Below are 22,500 nucleotides of genomic sequence, written 5' to 3' on the forward strand. Positions count from 1 at the left end.
TAAAAAGCATTCGACTGAAATCCGCTAAAAAAAAACATTGTAGTGACATATGCGAGCTCCTGCTACAGTTCACAAGCTCTCCTCTCTGCTATAATGTGATGAATTCCTCTCTCACCTGTGTTTGTGTGTGTGAGAAGGTCTGTCGGATGAGGCGCGTGTGTTTCAGTTGCGCGGCTGTGTGATGGTGATGGACTCTCCGCCGTTGACGTCATCAATAATGGGCTGGACCTGAATTACTTAAAATCATTCCCAAAAAGGCTTTCCCCGAGTCACCCTTCATACTTTGTATGGACATTAAGGCTTATAAGATTTTGTGCTATTATTTTGTAGCCAATGTGTTTTCAATGCAATAAACTAGGCCTAAATGATTTAAAAACAATTGAGGTAGAGTTGAAGTGCATTTTCTAAATAGCCTAAATAATAACAAAATTCAAATATTTGGTTTAAAAAAAAATAATAATAATAATGGTATATATTTAATTTTAAAACAAGTAGTTATAATTTCTGCCGTTGCAAAATTAATAACTAAATAAAAAAATCTATATTAATTTTTATAACAAATATATATTTTTAAATAATTTACAAGGGCGACGCAGTGGCGCAGTGGGTAGCACGTTCACCTCACAGCAAGAAGGTCGCTGGGTCGATCCTCAGCTCAGTTGGCGTTTCTATGTGGAGTTTGCATGTTTTTCCTGCGTTCGCGTGGGTTTCCTCCAGGTGCTCCTATCTGTTTAGTAAAGCAAACACTCAGTGCATCACTTAGCGGTATGATACATGAATGTTCTCCACGCAGGTTTCTGCATCACGTTTATCTACACTATGAACAGCAGCTACGCTAATTATTCTCTTTATTCTCTATATCAACCTGGGGATTCTCATCCTGAGGCCCTCAGACTATGCAGAGTCACTGATTCGATCCAAGACCAGCGACGAGGTGATGCCACGGTTTCTATAATCCTGGACCAGGCCGTATCCTGATCAGCTGCTGTGGTGGTCATGGAGGAGTGGAGAGCATGAGACTGATTCCTGACGTTCCAGTGACAGACGAGTCTTCGCTGAGGTCCAGCTTCAGGCCTCCACTGCTGAGACTGCAGCTCTGCACAAGATGTTTGACTAGCGGAGAAATTGAAATGGTCGTGCCCAACTGAGCTGGTTTCTCTCAAGGTTTTTTTTTTTCTTCACTTTCGCCAGTTGGTGAAGTTTTTTTCCTCGCCGCTGTCGCCACTAGCTTGCATGGTTGGGGATCTGTAGAGCTGCGCATCGATGGATTTGCTCTTCAGTGTTTGGACTCTCAGTAGTGATTATTAAACCACACTGAACTGAGCTAAACTGAACTGAACTTAAACACTGAAAACTGAACTGTTCCAGTTTACTATGATCTTCTATGTGAAGCTGCTTTGACACAATCTACATTGTAAAAGTGCTATACAAATAAAGGTGAATTGATTTGAATGCTAGTATTCAGCTTAAAGTGACATTTAAAGGCTTAACTATAGGTTAATTAGGCAAGTAAGAGTAATTAAGTAAGTCATTGTGGTTGGTGGTTTGTTCTGTAGACAATAGAAAAAAATATAATGCTTAAGTGGGCTAATAATATTGACCTTAAAATGGTTTTATTTTAGCCGAAATAAAACAAATAAGACTATCTCCAGAAGAAAAAATATTCGGAAATACTGTGAAAAATTCCTTGCACTGTTGAGCATCATTTGAAAAGGCCTTGACCTTCACCTCTATTGCCAACAAAAACTTTTTAACAGTGCTTGACGAAGGATGAAAGCCCATATAGACCGTCTAAAAGCATGCGCGTTGATGCTAATGGCTGCTAAACAGGGCATAGTATAAACACACAGAGCACGGGGATGCATAAAGAAGCTATTATTAGCGTCTGTACTAAGAAGGAGGATCAATAAAGTGCTCTGGCTCAAACTCTCATCTATTAGCTAAATGTAGAAAGAGCAGTGTGAGTGATTAGCCTTTCTGCTCAGGGCTATCGATACACTCACAAAACAGCAGAGAGACTGATCACGAATCAATGAGATTTAAATAAAGCTAAACTCTCTGGGGCGCAGATTACTGATATGAAGACACTTTACAGTGAGAGGATAGTTTATGCTATTTACTTAATGAGATATTTAATTTGGATATTGATTATTCCTGTGATTTTTGTTGCATGGAAAAAGAACGGGCAGTGGGCAGTTCTTCGACTACGGGCACTTTTAGCCTCGTGAAGTTGAGTAAAAAAAAATAAAACTTGTTCAAAATTAAAATAACATAGCCTCATTAGTTTACACAATTTGCCCAGTTTTAAGATCTGTAAGAGGACAAACTTAAATAAGAAGAGAAATTGTTCATATTTAACATTTTGTCCTTCAAGAGTTCACACTTAGCTGATAATCAGTAAAGCGTAATTGGCATGCTGTCCCGGAAGAGAGCCCTGAGCCTGTAATATCCTCAAGCCTGGGGCTCCCTCCTGTAAACTATATTTGTATAATAAATAGAGCATGAACTCATATATTGTAAATACACTTATTGTGTGATGAGAACTTTTAAATTACTTTCTAAAAGTGTGTGTGTGGTCATGGAAATGACATTTCTACAGTTTATTGTTAAAAAATGAAAAACAGCTTCACAGATTAGCTTTCAATTGATAACAGTCTTTCATGTATCTTATTTCCCTTAATTTTGTTTGGTTTTTAAAAACATCTTTAAAGGTACAACATGTTTGGAAATGACGTAGAATAAATGTATTTCCTTATCAAGCTGTATTTACCTTGATTTTTCTTCAAGTGCTGTTGATAAAAATGTGAATTCCCTGCATCTTGAACATGTTCTCAGATGGCACTGTTCATTTTCATAGAAACCCCCTCAATAATCTTTCACACAAACTTTTTAAAGCGACCTTACAGTGTTGTGGTGGAAATAACTCTGATACTGTGCAACAGCTATATTTTATTTATTTTTTTTTTAACCAAAAATCATATTGATAGTCTCACATTAATAACTATAAAATATTTCAATTATTTCACTAGTGCTTTATTAAGATACATTGATAGTTACCAGATAAATAATATTTTAAAATGTTATTTTCATTGTTGAAGTTTAAAACTCTGGGTGTGCGACAAGGTGAAACCAGTGATTTGACACCTAAAATTTCAAAATCACTCAAGTGTTTATACAATATACGAGTTCATGCTCTATTTATTATACAAATATAGTTTACCGGAGGGAGCCCCGGGCTCGAGGATATTACAGGCTCAGGGCTCTCTTCCGGGACAGCATGCTAATTACGCTTTACTGATTATCAGATAAGTGTGAACTCTTGAAGGACAAAACGTTAAATATGAACAATTTCTCTTCTTATTTAAGTTACATTCAGTTACATTCAGAATAGACTTTAAAGTATTATTACTTGTCTATAAATCACTAAATGGCCTAGGACCTAAATACATTACAGATATGCTCACTGAATACAAACCTAACAGATCACTCAGATCTTTAGGATCTTATAAACTAGAAGTTCCAAGGGTTCAGTCAAAGCAGGGTGAATCAGCTTTCAGCAACTATGCCCCTCGCTGCTGGAATCAGCTTCCAGAAATGATCAGATGTGCTCCAACATTAGGCACATTCACATCAAGACTAAAAACACATCTGTTTAGCTGTGCCTTTACTGAATGAGCACTGTGCTGCGTCCGACAGATTGCACTATTATGTTTTTCTCTTCTTCTTCATTCTTTTATATCACATTTTACCTGTTTTTATGCTTTTTTTAAACTCATTTTTATTGTTTGTTTTTATTTTTTATATTTTACTTGTTTCTTTTATTCTTGTCTATGTAAAGCACTTTGAATTGCCACTGTGTATGAAATGTGCTATATAAATAAACTTGCCTTATCTTGCCTAAAATGAGGATGAATAATATGAAAATATAAATAGAAAAATAGAAAAATAAATATGATAGAAAGCTGGTAATTTTTTAAAACTAGGTATTATTGTTAGTTTGACAAAGAAAGAGGAATTTGAAAGAATTATATATATATATATATATATATATATATATATATATATATATATATATATATATATATATATATATATATATATATATATCAAAGGACATAAAAGTGCCCGTATTTGAAGAATTACATATACTAGGATTTTCTGGGTGGATATGGAAAATTTTCTTAGAAGGGAAACAAATATTGTATTCAAGTGACAACATTTTGATATTTGCATTTATTATGTTAATATATGTAAAAACGTACCTTTCTTGTTCAACTTTTTATTATTATGGAAAAGTTTCATATACATACAAAAAATGGACTGGATCAAATCCAAATTTTGTTCACTTCCTTTAAGAGACTAAGGACTACTGCACAAGTTTGCAGAACATTGTTGATAAAAAGTAAAGCAGACATGAAATATTCTTAAGAAACAAAAGAATTTGAATTACTGAATGTTTTTATGTACACTCTGGCATATATGATTTGCATCTTATTGTATAATTCTGTAGTTGTTGTTAATAAAAAATTGGGAAAAGTTTGACTGGTTAAAGAAATAATTGGATATTTACAACGCTAGGTTATGCTGCTCAGTTATTTACTTGGTATTTCAGCTGTAAAATTGTACTTGTGTGCGGATGATGACAGATACGGACGCGCCCTCTGCTGGGTGGATGATGAAAACACATATAGCAGGCCCGTAGCCAGCCAGGTGAGAGTTTCTTTTTTTCTCAAAAAGTGGACCTTTTTGCAGTTATACGCCTCAGTTTCTCTTTAACTATGAGATTTAAACACAGCATTTAAGTGATTTTAATTTTTTTTTTTTTTTTGCTGGATTAACTAGTCAGATATCATAACCACACTTTTTGATGTACTAAAATATTTCCTAAAATATTGCAATAAAAAAAATTAAACACATTTTTAAAATAAAAATTTATTACATCACATATCATTAGGAAAAAAAATAATCTAAGTTTTTAAGTAAAAAAAAAAAAAACTAGCCCACTATCATTTATTAGACAAAAAAACAAAAACAAAAAAAAAAAAAACTGGCCAGCACATTCAACTGTCCTCAGTCACAATTTGGCCATTTAAATAAAGAAACGATAATTACAACTTATTAATAATAATAATAATAATAATAACAATAATAATAATAATAACAACAACAATAATAATTCTTCTTACAAATAGCAGCCAAGGGAAGCATGTAGATGGAGAAAAGAGCTGGGCCCAAAATTGAACCTTGGGGGACACCACACTCCATACGTACAGATGAGGAAGAAAAATTTACCAATTCAACAGAAAAGGTTCTCCCTAAGAGATAAGAACTAAACCAATTCAAAACATTTCCTTAAATTCCAGCCCACAATCTTAAATGCTCGGTCAAAATATTGCGATGTATTGTGTCAAATGCTTCAGTCAGGTCTAGTAAAATCAGAAGTGCGCATTTTCCAGAATCAACAGTCAGAAAAATATCATTAGACACTTTAAGGAGAGCTGTCTCAGTGCCATGCAGTGTCCTAAAACCAGATTGAAATTTATCAAGAATGTCATTTCCAATTAAGTGAGTAGAAAGCTGTTGAAAGACAACTCTCTCTAAGATTTTGGACTGAAAAGACAATTTTGAAATTGGTCGATAGTTTTTTAAATCAGATGAATCCAGATTGGGCTTTTTTAAAAGGGGTTGTATTACAGCATGCTTAAAACAAGACTCCACCATGTGTCCTATGTTCACATTTCTTCCTTTGTTTTGTTTTTTTCTTTGTCCTATGTAGTGCTGTCTTTTCCTTTCTATATCACAACGACATGATCTGGCAACAAATTACAGTACAAACAGCAAAATAAATAAATAAATTAGCCACAGTTTACATCAGAACACCCCTCCAGAGTACACTGTTATACTGACAACATGACTAGGCCTACACAGAATCTACGCGTGCAGATTCTTTGCCCATCATTGATTCTGGTTATTTACTTGTGTAAATGTGTGTAAATCTATATTTATTCAGTTTTTAAATAATTTACAGTAATATTATTGACTAATATGAAAATATTCATAGGAATTATATACAATAGCATTCACACCTGCCCAAACGAACCGCACCAAGAGGGAAAACGAGAGTGATTCAAAGAAACTAAATATGGCAGGTGTGAAAGCACCCTATAAAACAAAACATTGTAATAAGGCAATCTATTTTTGTTCTATTTAAAAAAATAAATAAGTATTCTTGCTCAAATTTACTCCTACAAGCAGTTGCAAACCTCTATAAGTTTATTTTTTCTGGTGAATATACACACAGACACTCACAAAAAAGACTGTCAGTGCCAACTGGTAGACATTCCTGGTTGACTTGTACTGTGTGTGTGTGTTTGTTGTATATATAGTGAATAAAAATTTATGTATAATTATAGGATATAAATATAAGAAATATATATTTGTTTGTTGTATAAATATAGATATTTACAAAGTGCTTAAAGTCTGCAAATCACTGAACCAAAATATAAAAAAAAAAAAAAGACAAAAACTACATTTATTTATCATTTATTTTTTCTCTTACAACACATATAAACACTTTTGCAGAAATTTCTCAAATGAGGTCATGTGTACAAAGGCGTAAAGTACAATATATATTTATATCTATATTTATGTGTTCTATATACATTTTTTTAGACAAAAATGTTAAACAATTTTGTCAACGCGAAAACAAATATAATGTGCTTAATCAAAACACACGTTCATAATTTCCTTTGACAACAATTAGTAATAAAACAACTTTTAAAAAGCGATTTTGTCAAAAGGAAGATATGATTTTATCTTAAAAATGTTTATAATAAAAAACTTACAGTACCATTTCTTTTGACACAAAAAGTGTACATAAAACAATCGTCAATATACAATGTTGTCAAAAGGAAAGTAATATATATATGATTGAAAAAAGTCGTTTAATTTCCTTTGACTAACAACAATCATTAAGAACAATTTTGCCAAAAATAAAGCACATTCTGAAATGTAATTTTGATTGTAATGTAATAATGTGCATCTTTTTTAAACCCGCTTTGGAACATTAATCATTGTGAGAAGCACTATACAGTACAAATCAACTTGAATTCAATTGAATTTCAAGAAATGGAAATATATGATCTGTAATTAAAACAATATTTTTTTATGAATTAACTTGACAAAATTTGTCAATGAAAACATCTTTCAATAAACAAATTAGATTTTTAAAAATTAAATTATATAATTTCTTTAGGCAAAACTGTCAATAAATGTTATTAAAATACTTTTTTCTGTTAAATATTTGTGTCATTTTTGGTTTAAAGCATATTTTATTACATCATTAAACACAATTTAGTTTTAAAAATGTGTTTAATATATGATCTGTATGATGTTTTTTTTTTTTTTTACAAAATGTGTCAATAAAACAAGCTTCAATAAACAAATTTGACTTTTTTAAATTAAAATTATATAATTTATTTTGACAAAAACTGTCAATAAGAAATATTTTCAATTTGTTAAAGTACAAATAGGTTTATGTTTAATCAAAACAAACATTTCATATTTACATATTTTTAAACAGAAATGGTAAAATTATTTTTTTGTTACCTATTTGTGTCAAAATGTTTGATTTATGGTCAAAGCATATTTTTATAACACCATTAGACCCATATTTTCATTAAAAAATTCTAATATATACATTTTTGACAAAAAGTTTCAATATATGATCTGTAATTCAAATAATCTATTTCATGAATTAACTTGACAAAATTTGTCAATAAAAACCAGTTTCAATAATCAAATTAGAATTTTTTAAATTAAATTATCTAACCTATTTAAGCAAAACTGTCAATAAATGTTATTAAAATAGCTATTTCTGTTAAATATTTGTGTCAAAATGTGTAATTTTTGGTTTAAAGCATATTTTATTATATAATTTAATACAATTTTATTTTTAAAATGTGTTTAATATATGATCTGTAATTAAAACAAAAGCTATTTCATGAAATAAATTGCCAAAATGTGTCAATAAAATGAGTTTCAATAAACAAATTTAACTTTTCTATTAAAATTATATAATTTATTTTGACAAAAACTGTCAATAAGAAATATTTTCAATTTGTTAAAGTACAAATAGGTTTATGTTTAATCAAAACAAACATTTCATATGTATTTTTTAAAACAGAAATGTCAATAAAATGATTTTTTGTTAAATATTTGTGTCAAAATGTTCGGTTTTTGGTCAAAGCATATTTTTATAACACCATTAAACCCATATTTTCATTTAAAAAATTCCAATATTGACACAAAGTTTTAATATATGATCTGTAATTCAAATAAGCTATAATAAGCATAATTGTATGAATTAATTTGACAAAATTTGTTTGTTTCAATAAACAAATTTTTAAAAAAGTTTTTAATTAAAAATTACAAATAGGTTTAACTTTGTTAATAAAATTAATTTTTGTTACAGCTTTGTGTCAAAGTGATTGATTTTTGGTCAAAGTGTATTTTGTAACAACATATAACATATTTTCATTTAAAACAATGTTTCCAATATATGATTTGTAATAAAAAAAAAAGTCATGAATGAACGTAACAAAATGTTCACATCAAGAACAAATCGGTTTATATTCTCTGTAATTAAAACAAACAATTTATAATTTCCTAAATAATAAAATGATTTTTTGTTAAATATTTGTGTCAAACTGTGTGTTTTTTTTTTATCAACGACGTATTTATATAACACCATTAAACCCATATTTGCATTAAAAATGTTGTCAATATAGAATTTTCAGTAACACTTTACAGTAAAATGGCATTAGTCAATGTTAGTCAGTGTATTCACTAACACAAAAAAACAATAACCAATACATTTATTACAATATTTATCCTCAATATATCTTTGTTAATGTTAGTTTATGAAAACAAAGTAGTTTATTACATTTGACTTTACCTCACAGTTCATTAATTTGTATTTTAATAATGCATTAGTAAATGTTAAACTATCATTAATAAATGCTGTACACTCTTGTAGTATCTCAGGGGGCCCCAAAACAGTGTGGGCTCTCAGAATAGTCCTCACTTTGGCGCCCCTGATGAGGAGAACATGCAAATTCCACACAGTAATGCCAACTGGCCCAGCCGGGACTCGAACAAGCATCCCTCTTACTGTGAGGCGATAGTCCTAACCACTGAGCCACTGTGCCGCCCTTATTAGTTCACGCTACACTATGAACTGTATGTTAGTGAACGCGTTACTAATATTTACTAATGGAAACTTATTGTAAAGTGTGACCTAATTTTGTGGGAACAAAAGGAAAATATAGGAATTTCGAATAAAAAACAACCTCATTTAATTTTACAAAAATAAAAAAGGCTCCAATAATTAACCTCAGTTGTCAACGTTTGACCATCGCACACAAAATCCGCACCTCTAAAGCACTCCTCGTCTCTCCTTTGCACTGGATGAAAGCCTGTACGCTTGTTTATTGATCAGCTGGCCTCTCCTTCATGAATCTGCTGGAGTTGACTGATGGACAGAAGCTTCTGCATGGGGTTTTGTGAGTCTCCTGAGCTGTGGATCAGATCTGCACTCCTGCTCTTCTGCTTGCTGGACATGACCATCGGTGCGGCTGCGATGGAGAAGGAGCCCGAGACCAGATCTCGCTCACAGAGACTGAGAGACTCCTTCATCTGCACTGGAGGCTGTAAACACACACAACACACGCACACACACGCACGCACACGCACACGCACACACACACACACACACACACACACACACACACACACACACACACACACACACACACAAAGTCATAAGTAGTTTACAGAATAAATTATTTTATTTTTATGTAGAAGATTCATTCATTCATTCACTTTCCTTCGGCTTAGTTACACAGCAGATGCCCTTCCAGCTGCAACCCAGTACTGGAAAACATCCATACACATTTATTCACACTCTTACACTACGGCCAGTTTAGTTTATTCAATTCACCTACAGTATAGCACACGTGTTTGGACTGTGGGAGAAACCGGAGCATCCGGAGGAAATCTACACCAACACAGGGAGAACATGCAAACTCCACACAGAAATGCCAACTGACCCAGCCGGGACTCGAATCAGCGACCTTCTTGCTGTGAGGCAACAGTGCCAACCACTGAGCCAGCGTGCCAACCATGTAGAAGATTATTAATAAATTATATTTATGCAGAAAATTAAAGTTTTTCTCAAACACAGAACCAACACAAATTAAACACAACAAACTCAAATTGTGAATCCAGAGAAACTGGGGATTTTTAAGCAATCTCTCATATTTTTTTCCATAGCTCTATACATCACATGAGTGTATTAACATCACATGAGTGTATTAACATCACGTAGAACACACATTGTTCGACACACCTCCTGTGATTTACCATGTGATGCACATTTTAAAAAGAAGTGTTTGCTGATGACTTTAGCAGAAGCATCCACAATTGATTAACACCCTCGGAGCTCACAAAAGATCTGTCTATAATGATTTATCATAGATATATACATTAGATGTCGCCTCCCCTGTTGTTGTCTATTGGAAGGAATGCGTCAATAGAGCCGCCATTTTGGAACAGGGTAGCGCTCCTTTGAAATGAATGCGGGACCAAGGTACAGTGGAGGGCTGTGGCCATCCAAAGCCAGAGATATACACATATACACATATTTCTATGATCGGGAGTTTTCCTGGATGTTAGTATGCAAATTATTTTTTTTTAATTACGAAAATTTTAAATTTACATCACTTTTCTACATTGATGGATCAGTGATCGCACTGGCATTCCTGACAAAACGCTTGTGTTTGTGTGTACAGAAATGTACTGCACACCCTCCCTGTTAAATTTGATCTAATCCGTGCCCAGAAACACACCTCCTCCCCTGCTTTTGTAACAGGTATGAAAATTATAATTCGCTATATAAGTATAGAATTACACAAAATATGTATTTTATCTAATGTGTTAGTAAGTGTACCTGAGGTGTTTGTTAGTTTGTCTTTTCCTTTAAATTTCGAAGGGAGCTCACGCTGTTTAATTTCCTGTTTTGCACCCGCCTCTTCCCTTTCTGCACTGGTTGCGCATGGGAGAGGTGGGTGTCTGCTAAGCTCCAATTAATCTTTTTTTTGTAATATTTTATTTTATTTACCATTTTTATAAGATTTTTAACAAACACAGTACAATACAAATAATAATACAAAAATAATAATAAATACAATACAAAATAATTTACATTAGCCCTATCCCACCCCCTCAAAAAACAAAAAGAGGAATCGTCTCAGTTATCAAATATACATAAGTATACACATGACATATGTAGCATAAACAATTTTTTTAAAAGGATGACAGTATTAACATTTCTACAAAGTCAGTGTCATGAATATGAGTTAGAGATGAAAATTGAGTGTATTAACATCACGTAGAACACACATTGTTCGACACACCTCCTGTGATTTACCATGTGATGCACATTTTAAAAAGAAGTGTTTGCTGATGACTTTAGCAGAAGCATCCACAATTAACACCCTCTGAGCTCACAAAAGATCTGTCTATAATGATTTATCATAGATATATACATTAGATGTCGCCTTCCCTGTTGTTGTCTATTGAAAGGAATGCGTCAATAGAGCCGCCATTTTGGAACAGGGTAGCGCTCCTTTGAAATGAATGCGGGACCAAGGTACAGTGGAGGGCTGTGGCCATCCAAAGCCAGAGATATACACATATACACATATATCTATGATCGGGAGTTTTCCTGGATGTTAGTATGCAAATTTTTTTTTAATTACGAAAATTTAAAATTTACATCACTTTTCTACATTGATGGATCAGTGATCGCACTGGCATTCCTGACAAAACGCTTGTGTTTGTGTGTACAGAAATGTACTATCCACCCTCCCTGTTAAATTTGATCTAATCCGTGCCCAGAAACACACCTCCTCCCCTGCTTTTGTACAACTGCTTGTGCAGTTATTCGCTCCCCTTCTACCCTGCTGGCCCCGCCCACTCCTGCCCGATGCTCGCGGAGCTCCATGCCCATTAATCATGCATCTTTTGAAAAAATTCTGAAGTAGACTTTAACCGAAAGAGGGGGGGGGTCATAGCCCTTTAAACATCAACAATATTCCACACTAACTCTCATTACTGTGAAGAAGAGGCCCCTTAACTACTAAGAAAACTCCATCCTAAATATTGAGCGGTAGTGCCGCTTTCCACTTGTTAGGTGGTGGCATGTTGGTGACGTTTGTAATACTGTTTCCAGGCCACTCATTTGAGTTGAGAAATCATTCGTTTATGATCACTTTTAATTCATATCACACATTAAAGTAAATTTTATATAAAGTCATAGTGTACAGAACAATATCTGGGCTTGCTGCATAACAAATATCAAAGTTTTAACAATTTCTAAAAAAATTTATCACTTTCTGGCCATCGGATATTAGGCATGGACATATATATTGCGATCGTGATTTTCGGTAGTATTAAATCGCTTCGGAAACGTTTATTATTACCATTTGATGAGTCTCCCCTTACAGTTGAATAGAGCGCTTTGACCCGGAAGCCGCTTTGAGTGACGTCACACTTAACAAGCGGATTAACATCAGCATGGTTTAACAAACCGAACAGTACGCCTTATTGACCAATATTTCCCAAATACCCAGTTAAATTCGCAACGTCTGCCTTCACATTAGTGTGTGAGTGTCTGAAGCAGGTCGCACACCAGAAGCGCCGCTCGGCGGCGCACCGCTGCATTTTAGAATTCTAAACATGGGTTTCTATCAGGATACACACACCGGCGCCGCAAGTCGGCGGCTGTCGGCGGCGCCCGGCGACGGCTCAGGACGCAGTTCATTTTTCAGCCGCGCCACAGAGCGCCATCTGATTAGTTTCATGTTAAATATCATTCGAATGTGCGCGTCTGGTGTGCGATACTTTAATCTGTCATGTACGCGCCGTGTTGCGGCGCCGAGCGGCACTTCTGGTGTGCGACCTGCTTAAGAGACATGTGGTGTGAGTTGGGTGACCATCAGGCAGGTGGTCTCCCATCAGGTGATTCAGGTACTATCGGTAGATGTTGCATTCATCGAATCTACAAATGCCACAACAGCAGCTGGGTCATGAAACACCTTCACCGAGCCACAAAAGTTTACCTTGAGGAGAACAGGGTAAATTTGCCTGCATTCCGCGCATATGGACTTTAGGCGTTTCTTGACTTCATCGAACCTCCTGCGTTTACGGAGATCGAATGTGGAGAAATCTTGAAAAATCATCACTGTGATGTCTCCGAATATTAAAGGAGAACCACTTGATCCCAGCTCCCATGAAGCATTTAACACACGTTGTTTGTCTCTGAAATTGTGAAATCCTATCAGGATGGGACATGGTCATTGTGTGGCAGGGTTTTCGGAGCGAGGGACCGGTGTGCTCTAACTTTATTCGGCCCTCTTTTGTCGTAATGGCGAGGGTCTTAGGAAGCCATGAATCGAAGAATCACGTTGGATTTTTACCTTCTATACCCCCAGGTAATCCGACAATATGGAGATTCTTCCGTCTGCCCCTGTTTTCAAGGTCGTCCGCCCTTGTTTGTAATTTAAAATTTTTGTAATTTTATCATCTATGAGTTTAGAGATATTAGCTGTAATCTCCGCTACCCTGTCCGACAGTGTGTTTGTGGATGAGCTCGTCTTCACGGCTGGTGAACTGCGTTTTTTTATGTGGCATATTTTCCGATTGCCTCAGAAAGTAGTCATTACTTTAGATAGCTAGTAATTGTCATTAAAATAGTAATGTTTATTTATTTATTTTATTTTTTATTCTCATTCTCTTTAATTGCTGAACTTTATTTTTTGACTCTTTGTTTCTTTCCTTTTCTTCTACTCCTATTCTTTTTCAGTTTTTTTTCCTTTCCATCTCTTTCATCTTTTACTTACTACTACTACTATTATTATTATTATTATTATTATTTATTGTTATTATTATTATTACTTGTCCTCTCTCTGACTTGTCCTCCACTCCCCTTGTCACTTTTATCGTTAATGGTATTACTTTTACTTTTGTTATCATTATTATTAATATTATTATTATTATCCTCCTGCTATCTTTTCATTATCATTATAATAAGTATTAATACCATTATCATTATTAAGGTTGCAGTAGTTGTTGTTGTAGTTGTAGTTGTAGTAGTAGTTGTAGTTGTAGTAGTAGTCATTGTAGTAGTTTTGATTGTAATTGTGATTTATTGAAGTAGTAGTTCCTGTAGTAGTTGATGTCATTGGTATAGTGGTAGCAGATGTAGTAAAGGTGTCATTGTAGCAGTAGTAGTAGTGGATGTCGTTTATGTAGATGTTGTAGTAGCAGTGATGGTGGTAGTAGTAGTAGTAATAGTAGTAGTAGATGTTGTTGTATTAGTTGTAGCAGACTCTGTAGTAGTATCAGTAGTGGTAGTCATTGTTGTGGTAGTATTAGTAGACATTATAGTAGTAATAGTCGTGGTTGTGGCTGTAGTAGCAACAGTAGTAGTTGTAATATAAGTAACTTTCTGTAGTAATAGTTGGTGTAGTACTTGTGATTTATTATCATTGTTAGTTATTATTACTGTTGTCCTTTCTTTCTTTCTACTGTCATTATTACTATCATACATTACTAAGCATTGTTGTTACTCCCTACCTCTGACTGGCTTCTTTTTATCTGTTTTACTTATATCTGCGATACTTGCTTCATTTATTGGCTGATATTGTTCCTTATGTATGTAATCTGACCTGTCCACCAAGTTACCTTCACATGGACACACACACACACACACACACACACGCGCGCGCACACACGCGCGCACACACACACACACACACACACACCAAACAGTACCTGACTATATTGTTTTTTGTTGTTGTTTTGTCATGTTTTTTTTTCTTGATGTTTCTTTGTATTTGTATGATCCCAATTTATCAACCCAAGCTCATTCTGGAAACGTAGCCCCGCGGACGTTTCTGGAGGCCGCGGTTTACGTGGCCGGAGGTACGTAAGGCTGCGTTTAGTTTTTTTCGAGCGAACGCTGCGGGGCGGTGTAGCGCCGCTCCGCCCCTCCTCTTCGCGCTCGCCGGCCGACGGCTCGCCTCCGAGTGGAGGGCTTTCCCGGTGCAACCAGTTTGTCCGCTTAGCTCACAGCGTTGCGTCGGCGGAGCGGAGGCCCCGGAGGAGGAGGAGGAGCCTACCGCGGGGACGACGACAGGGATCAAGTCCGGGGAACAGCGGTTCCGGAAATCAGGTAAGATGAAAAACAGAATCCGAAAAATAAGGGCGAGAACGTGGCGGGATCCGAAAACGCGGTCGAAATCGAAGACGAGGGCTTTTGCTTTTTTTTTTTTCTGGACGGCTTTTGCGAACCGTCGCTCGGGTTTAAGGAAGGAGGAGGAGGAAGAGGAGGAAGAGGAGGGCGGCCGAGTCGGCCGATCCGGCGGCTTTTCGCGTGAGAACGGCGCGGGCGCAAACGGCAAAGACACAAAAAAGCGCGCACAGCGGCCTCTCGCGGATCCGCGAAAACAAAAACCGCTCGAATACGTACCTCCCGGGACGTAAATCGCGGTCCGCAGAGCCCGGGTTGCAATTTATGTACCTTTTTGCATATTCTGATAAAAAAAAAAGAAAAGAAAAAAGAAAGTAGTCATCTATGCTTAAACTGTAGAATACTGAGTTTGCGCATGTAAAAATGTTACCTACTGAAAGTTTTTAAATAAAATACGACAACGTGACTCTACCGCTTTACTACACACAACCTTCCTTCAAGCCGCCATCTTGGAACCTCCCAATTTATAAGTGGAAAACAAATTATGTTTTTAACTGAACCTCACCTTCTCTATAAGCAGCGAGGAGCGTTTGAGAAGCCGCCGTCTAGAAAAGCCTTTAAATGACAATTTTGGCCTGTTCTCCATCAGGTCCAGTTCCACTTCTCCCTTTACCTGCAATCACACAGAAAGAAGCAGCCGTCCAACATAAGAGCTTTTGTGCTGTTTCAGTGAGATATATCCAGCTGCAGGCCCGCAGAACCACACACGTTTTAGGCACACACAATCTAAGACACACGATCTAGGCAAACCATATTTGGTTACGACGGATGTTAATGTTATAAACGTCTTTTTGAACATCGTCATCGATATATTTTGATATATATGATAAATAAATATTGTACACAATTAACAATAGTGTTTACTCTATTTCACAAATATCGCGATTGAGACGCTCCGAATGGGGAGCGTTGTTTCCGATCGCCATTCAATATAATAGACTGAACAGTTTTTAATCAGTCATTATAGCTGATCAGCCATTATTATCTGACATTAATATGGCAGATACTCGATTGCTGGCCTTGCTGAACGATCTAATTTGAATCCATTTATAAAATGGATTAATTTATGATGAAGGAAATAATAGCAAGTTAATATAGGCAATAATACATTATATGTAATAAAAATCTTTTTACATGTAACAAATGTATAACACTATATTAATATTTTTTATTTTAATAACCTTTTAACTAATGATTTCCCACATTTAATACTGTAGTAATTTATAGTAAGCAATACATTTTTTTTCAAACCAAAATTTAGCAATAGGAACAAATTAACTATTAACAATACAACATAATTTAATAAATAAATAAATAAGTAAATATATATATATATATATATATATATATATATATATATATATATATATATATATATATATATATATATATATATATATATACTTATGATTTTTTGTATTATTAATAGTTAATTTGTTCCTATATATATATATATATATATATATATATATATAGTACATATATTTAGTAAAAAGCAGTTTAGTAAAAGACAGTAGTTTATATATAAACTTATAATTATAATCAGTTAAGATAATCAGTTTATAACTATATATATTGTTTAAATGTTTAACTATAGCAGGATCATTTATTTTAAAGTGACATATTATTGTTTGCTTTTTATATTTTACAACAAAGTGATTTTAACCAAGTATGAAAATATTAAGAGCTTAAATTAGTTTATTACACTTAATCCAACAAGTAGACGGTCTATAATGTTTTCTTTGTGTATGTGGACACATGAATAAAGTCATAAGTGTCTTTAACCAATTATTTTTATTTACATAATTTGAGTTCAGAAACTGCAGAGATGTTACAATGATCGTTACGATATAATAATAATGATGACTGAAATGGGAAACCATATTTGTGAAATTCAATAGGTGGCGATAATGCTAAAGAGTTACCATATTTGGTTTGCCTAAATCGTGTGTCCTAGATTGTGTGTGCCTAAAACGTGCGTGGTTCGGCGGGCCTGCAGCTGGATATTATTGGTATCTGCTGAAGATAATGTCAGAGATATTGCTAAATATTGCATGCTTTTTTTAATTCAATGTGTTTTTGAATTCAAACAGAAGCCTCTTCTTTGTAATTATTTGTTAATGTTACTAGCAAAACCTAAATGAAAACTATTTTTCTTCCAACACTATTTTTGATTCAAGCCACATACAGAGGGTGTTTTCTATTGTACCATAGTGCTGTGGAGTCTGTTCTTGGACACAGAAGACTGTCTGCTGACGCTGGAGTCCTGAGCGGAGGCGTCGCTGTTGGTGGAGGAGGACAGACCATCTTTCTGAGAGCGAGACAAACATGACAGACCTGGCACCTTCTCTGCTAATGTGGCTCTGAGAGAAAAAGAAAGGAAAAAAACATAGGAATTAACATCATGATGATGGAAAACTGTGAGAAAATTTAACAAACCAGTTAATTTATACAAAACACTATTTTACACAAAGCATTAGAAATATTATGCACCTTTAAGTTTATCCAAATAATACCACAATAAATGTATAGTTTATTATATTACGTAAAACCTGTTTTAGCCCATATTTGACAGGAAATCAAAGCTAAATTGCTAAACATATTATATTACATTTCCCAGAGATGGATTGCGGCTGGAAGGGCAACCGCTGTGTAAAAACTTGCTGTATAAGTTGGCGGTTCACTCCGCTGTGGCGACCCCGGATTAATAAAGGGACTAAGCCGACAAGAAAATGAAGGAATGAATGAATTTATATTACAAATTTCAAGTTGATATCTCAAAAAAAAAGCTTTCTGTAAATTTTGGTTTGGCTGCAGTACCAAACATGACCACGAGATGACATTCAGTTTACATTGGTGAGCGTATGAGGGCTTCCCCTATTTCTGTGTATGTTTTGAGGAGTGTGAAGCATACGTCTTCATACTTTTGATATTTGAAACGTAGGCATCCAATTCTAAAGTAGTATTAGATTAGATTCAACTTTATTGTCATTACACATGTACAAGTACAAGGAAAGGAAATGCAGTTTAGGTCTAACCAGCAGTGCAATAGCAGCAAGTGCAGGATACAGGTAAGTTATAAAGTGCAGTTATAGAAAACTATGGTGATATTTACAGATGGATGTACTATCAACATTATATACAGGTTGTATTAGCTATGAACAGAGATTTACAATAAATTAATATATGTACAGGTTGCTAATAATAATCAGTAGTGTCCATGTGCTATGAGCAGTTTGGTGATATTTGATTTGAATTTAGCCACTAAAAACACATTAAAATATGCTTTTACACACGGATTGCTGTAGCAAAGTAATGCTTTATAACTATTATAAGTATCCTTGTCACAAATTAATAAATAGCTGTTGCTCAAAATAGCTACTATCCAGCAAACATCCTTCTTCAGATTTGGAAACTAGAATTTTTAAGTTTTCAAATGATATATATTTTGTCATGATTGCTTTAATTTTAGACTAAATATTATGGTTATATGTAATGGTCTTACAGGTTAAGGGGGACAGTAATAATAAAGCCTAATAATAAAAAACAACAACAGTAAAACATGTATTTAGTAAAGTTAGACCTTTCTAACAATATCCATAGTTTATCAGGATTAGTTTAGAATTTAATTGCAATAAAGTGAATTAAAAAAATTTTTGTGTCACTGTGTTTTCCACAATGGCTCAACGTTTAGCACTGTCGCGTCACAGCAAGAAGGTTGCTGGTTTGAATCCCGGCTGGGTCAGTTGGCAAATCACATGGTAAAATTCATACATTCATTTTCCTTCAGCTTAGTCCCTTACTTATCAGGGGTAGCCACAGTGGAATGAACCATCAACTTATCCAGCATATGTTTTACACATCAAATGTCCTTCCAGCCGAAACCCAGTACTGGGAAAACATCCATACACACTCATTCACACACATACACTAGTATATAGTATAATATATATAAACATTATCTGATGCATCTGGATATACTAGACCGGCAGTTCGCTCTCTGCAACTCTCACATGATCACCCACTGAAGCCAAGCAGGGCTGAGCCCGGTCAGTGCCTGGATGGGAGACCACATGGGAAAGCTAAGTTGCTGCCGGAAGTGGTGTTAGTGAGGCCAGCAGGGGGCGCCCAACCTGCGGTCTGCGTGGGTCCTAGTGCCCCAGTATAGTGACGGGGACTCTAAACTGATCAGTGAGCGCCGTCTTTCAAAAAAGACGTTAAACCGAGGTTCTGACTCTTAGTGGACGTTAAAAATCCAAAGATGTTCTTCAAAAAAAGAGTAGGGGTTTCACCCCAACATCCTGGCCAAATTTGTCCACTGGCCTGTCTATCATGACCGCCTAACCCTCCCTATATCATAATTGGCTTCATCACTCTGTCTCCTCTCCACCAATCAGCTGGTGTGTGGTGTGCGGTCTGGTGCAAAATGGCTGCCGTTGCGTCATCCAGGTGGATGCTGCACACTGGTGGTGGATGAGGAGATTCCCCCCCATTGTGTAAAACGCTTTGAGTGCCTAGAAAAGCGCTATATAAATGTAAGGAATTATTAATACACTTGTTATTTATTTGTTATAACATTTACTGCAAAAAATATTCATAAAATATTCATATTTACTTTAGGTTGTATACAGTAGTGTAAAGTACTTAAGTAAATGGACTTTGTTACTTTAATTAAGTATTTTTTTGGCTACTTTGTACTTGTACTGAGTATTAAAAACATAAGCAACTTTTACTCTCTTCTTGACAACATTTTTGACTGAATATATGTACTCTTTACTCCACTATATTTTGAACTCTTGACAACACTTGACTCTTGTTACTCGTTATATTGTGCTTGTGCGCGACAGGTTGGCATCTTTATGTACCACGGCTGATTTGTTGGGCGGACGAGGCCATCTGCAGGGTGCTGAAGGTACTGTATGCTATTTATGAGCTAAATCACGTGAACCTGAATTAGCAGCTTGCCTAATACCAGGTGTTTAGTTAGCAACATGGCTGCAGCAAATGATGAAGCTGAAGTCAGCACATCAAGCAGTGCAAACCCTGATGAACATCCATGGCCTTATCTGAATAAAAAGTTTTCATTTGCCGATATGCAGAGTGGTTCTTACAGGATGCAGTGTCTACTTTGTTTGCCACAAACCACGAAAATAAGTGCTTTTAAGAATTTGAGAAAACACATTGAGGTAAGAGTCTATTTAATGTTAATTTCAACCCAAGCTCATTCTGAAAACGTAGCCCCGCGGATGTTTCTGGAGACCGAAATTTACGTGGCCGGAGGTACATAAGGCCACATTTCGTTTTTTAGAGCGAACGCTACCGGGCGGTGTGACGCCGCTCCTCTTCTTCATGCTTGCCTGCTGTGATGGCTCACCTCTGTGTGGAGGGCTTTCCCGACGAAACCAGGTTCGAGTCCGGCGAAGAGCAGTTCCAGAAATCAGGTAAGGTGAAAAACAGAATAAAAAATATAAGCGAACAAGTTCGTGATGGGGCTTGAATGCAGTGAAATCCGAAAACTTGGTTAAAATCGGACGAGGACTTTTGCTTTTCTTTTCTGGGCGGCTTTTGTAAATCGTCGCTTGGGTTTAGGGAAGGAGGAGGAGGAGGGTGGCTGGGTCAGCCGATCGGCCGGCCGCCCAGTCGATCGTTAAGTCATTCAGTCAGTCGGACAGACGGTCGCTCGACAGCGGCCTCCGGTGGCTTTTCATGCGAGAACAGCGCAGGCGCGAGCGACACGCGCTTCTGAGAGGCGTTCGAGATGCGAAAAAGCGTAGCACAGCAGCCTTTCGCGGATTCGCGGAAACAAAAACTGCACGAATACGTACCTCCCGGGACATATTTCGCGGCCTCCAGAAACGTCCGCGGGGCTAAGTTTCCACAATGAGCCTGGGTTAGTTAATTTAATGTTAATTAAGTGAATTTATAATACAGTGACTGATATGACAAAAACCACTGCGACATGACATGACTATGTTTTAGCTAAATTTTTTTGCGCAACATGAATAAATGTATCACTGAAATTTTACAATTTGCCTCAGGTGCATTTAGCTGTGAATTTGTGATGTATTTTTCATTGAATTGATATGTAGTTTACTAAGTTGAAAAATAACACTGCTCCTCTTTGTTTAATTTAATAAAGACATCCTAGTAGTAGTAATAGTAGTAGTAATACAAAACATCCTAATCAATTGAAAAACTGCTCAAAATAAAAGTATTGCCCCCCTTTGAGACGTTAATCACATGAAAGTCAGCTCTGAATTTGTTTTACTACTATTTATTTTATTTATTTATTTTTTTTTTTGGAAAAAATGTTTGTGCCTTTTTTGAACATTTGAGTTTGAGACTTTTTGTTCTATTTTTTTCTTACCTATTTTGTTCTGCCATTTTGAAACATTAAAGTGTTCAATTTAATTTCTATATTAGGAAATAAAACCTTTTTCGGTGTTCTTTGAGCCTACATTCAGTATGAGTAAAATACTTAAGTTCTTTTAAAATCAGATACTTTAATTCTTTTACTCAAGTCTTATTGGAATTGGTGACTTGTAACTTGTAATTTTAACAGTAAGGTATCTGTACATTTACTCAAGTATTGTTTTCAGCTACTCTTTACACCTCTGGTTGTACACATGATAATCAGCCCTTCTAAGACAAGAAAAACAGTCAGATATTTTATAGATCCATCATAATGCGTACAGTAGAGGGTTAAGATAGAAAGCGTAAGACCTGTTCACCTGTATTTGTTGTGAATTATGGCGTATATAAAGGGGTTGTAGACGGCTGATGATTTGGCGAGGACGGCTGGCAGTGTTTTTGAGTAGGGTGTGAGAACGTCTTGATGCCTGAAACACAGAGGACACACACTTCAACTCAACACATGTAGGTCATTCAGAAAGTGCAGCGCTGCAGACAGAAACATAGAGATTACTATCTTTCATAATCACTGAGCACTTCATACAGCTGTGCAGAGCACACACACACACACACACACACACACACACACACACACACACACACACACGCACACACACGCACCTATTCACACAACACTTATGCACACATTTGCGCACATGCTCACACAAACACACTCACATAATACACATACACACAAAGCACATGCACAAAACATG

At 35.5% G+C, this 22,500-nt stretch overlaps 2 protein-coding genes across 15 annotated transcripts in view; both read right to left on the reverse strand.

The window, feature by feature from the left end:
• The window catches only part of pdlim5a (PDZ and LIM domain 5a), a 134,749-nt gene extending 134,590 nt beyond the window's left edge, over positions 1 to 159 (reverse strand). For all 9 annotated transcript variants that reach the window (XM_087251670.1, XM_087251668.1, XM_087251669.1 and 6 more), the window contains exon 1: positions 116 to 159. The gene's annotated coding sequence lies outside the window, so the exon portion shown is untranslated. The remainder of the gene's footprint in view (positions 1 to 115) is intronic.
• Positions 160 to 6,529: 6,370 nt separating this feature from the next.
• Positions 6,530 to 22,500, reverse strand: part of opn4xb (opsin 4xb) — a 58,832-nt gene continuing 42,861 nt past the window's right edge. For 3 of the 6 annotated variants that reach the window (XM_087252370.1, XM_087252371.1, XM_087252372.1), the window contains 4 exons: positions 22,105 to 22,212; positions 17,583 to 17,736; positions 15,879 to 15,986; positions 7,394 to 9,708 (listed from right to left, as the gene is read on the reverse strand). In XM_087252370.1, coding sequence (XP_087108496.1) covers positions 9,496 to 9,708; positions 15,879 to 15,986; positions 17,583 to 17,736; positions 22,105 to 22,212 — 583 coding nt within the window. In that variant the 3' untranslated portion in view covers positions 7,394 to 9,495. 6 annotated transcript variants of the gene reach the window in all.

This window comes from Danio rerio, chromosome 5 (genome assembly GCF_052040795.2).
Source record: "Danio rerio strain M-AB ecotype USA chromosome 5, GRCz13ab, whole genome shotgun sequence".
Classification (NCBI taxonomy): Eukaryota; Metazoa; Chordata; class Actinopteri; order Cypriniformes; family Danionidae; genus Danio; species Danio rerio.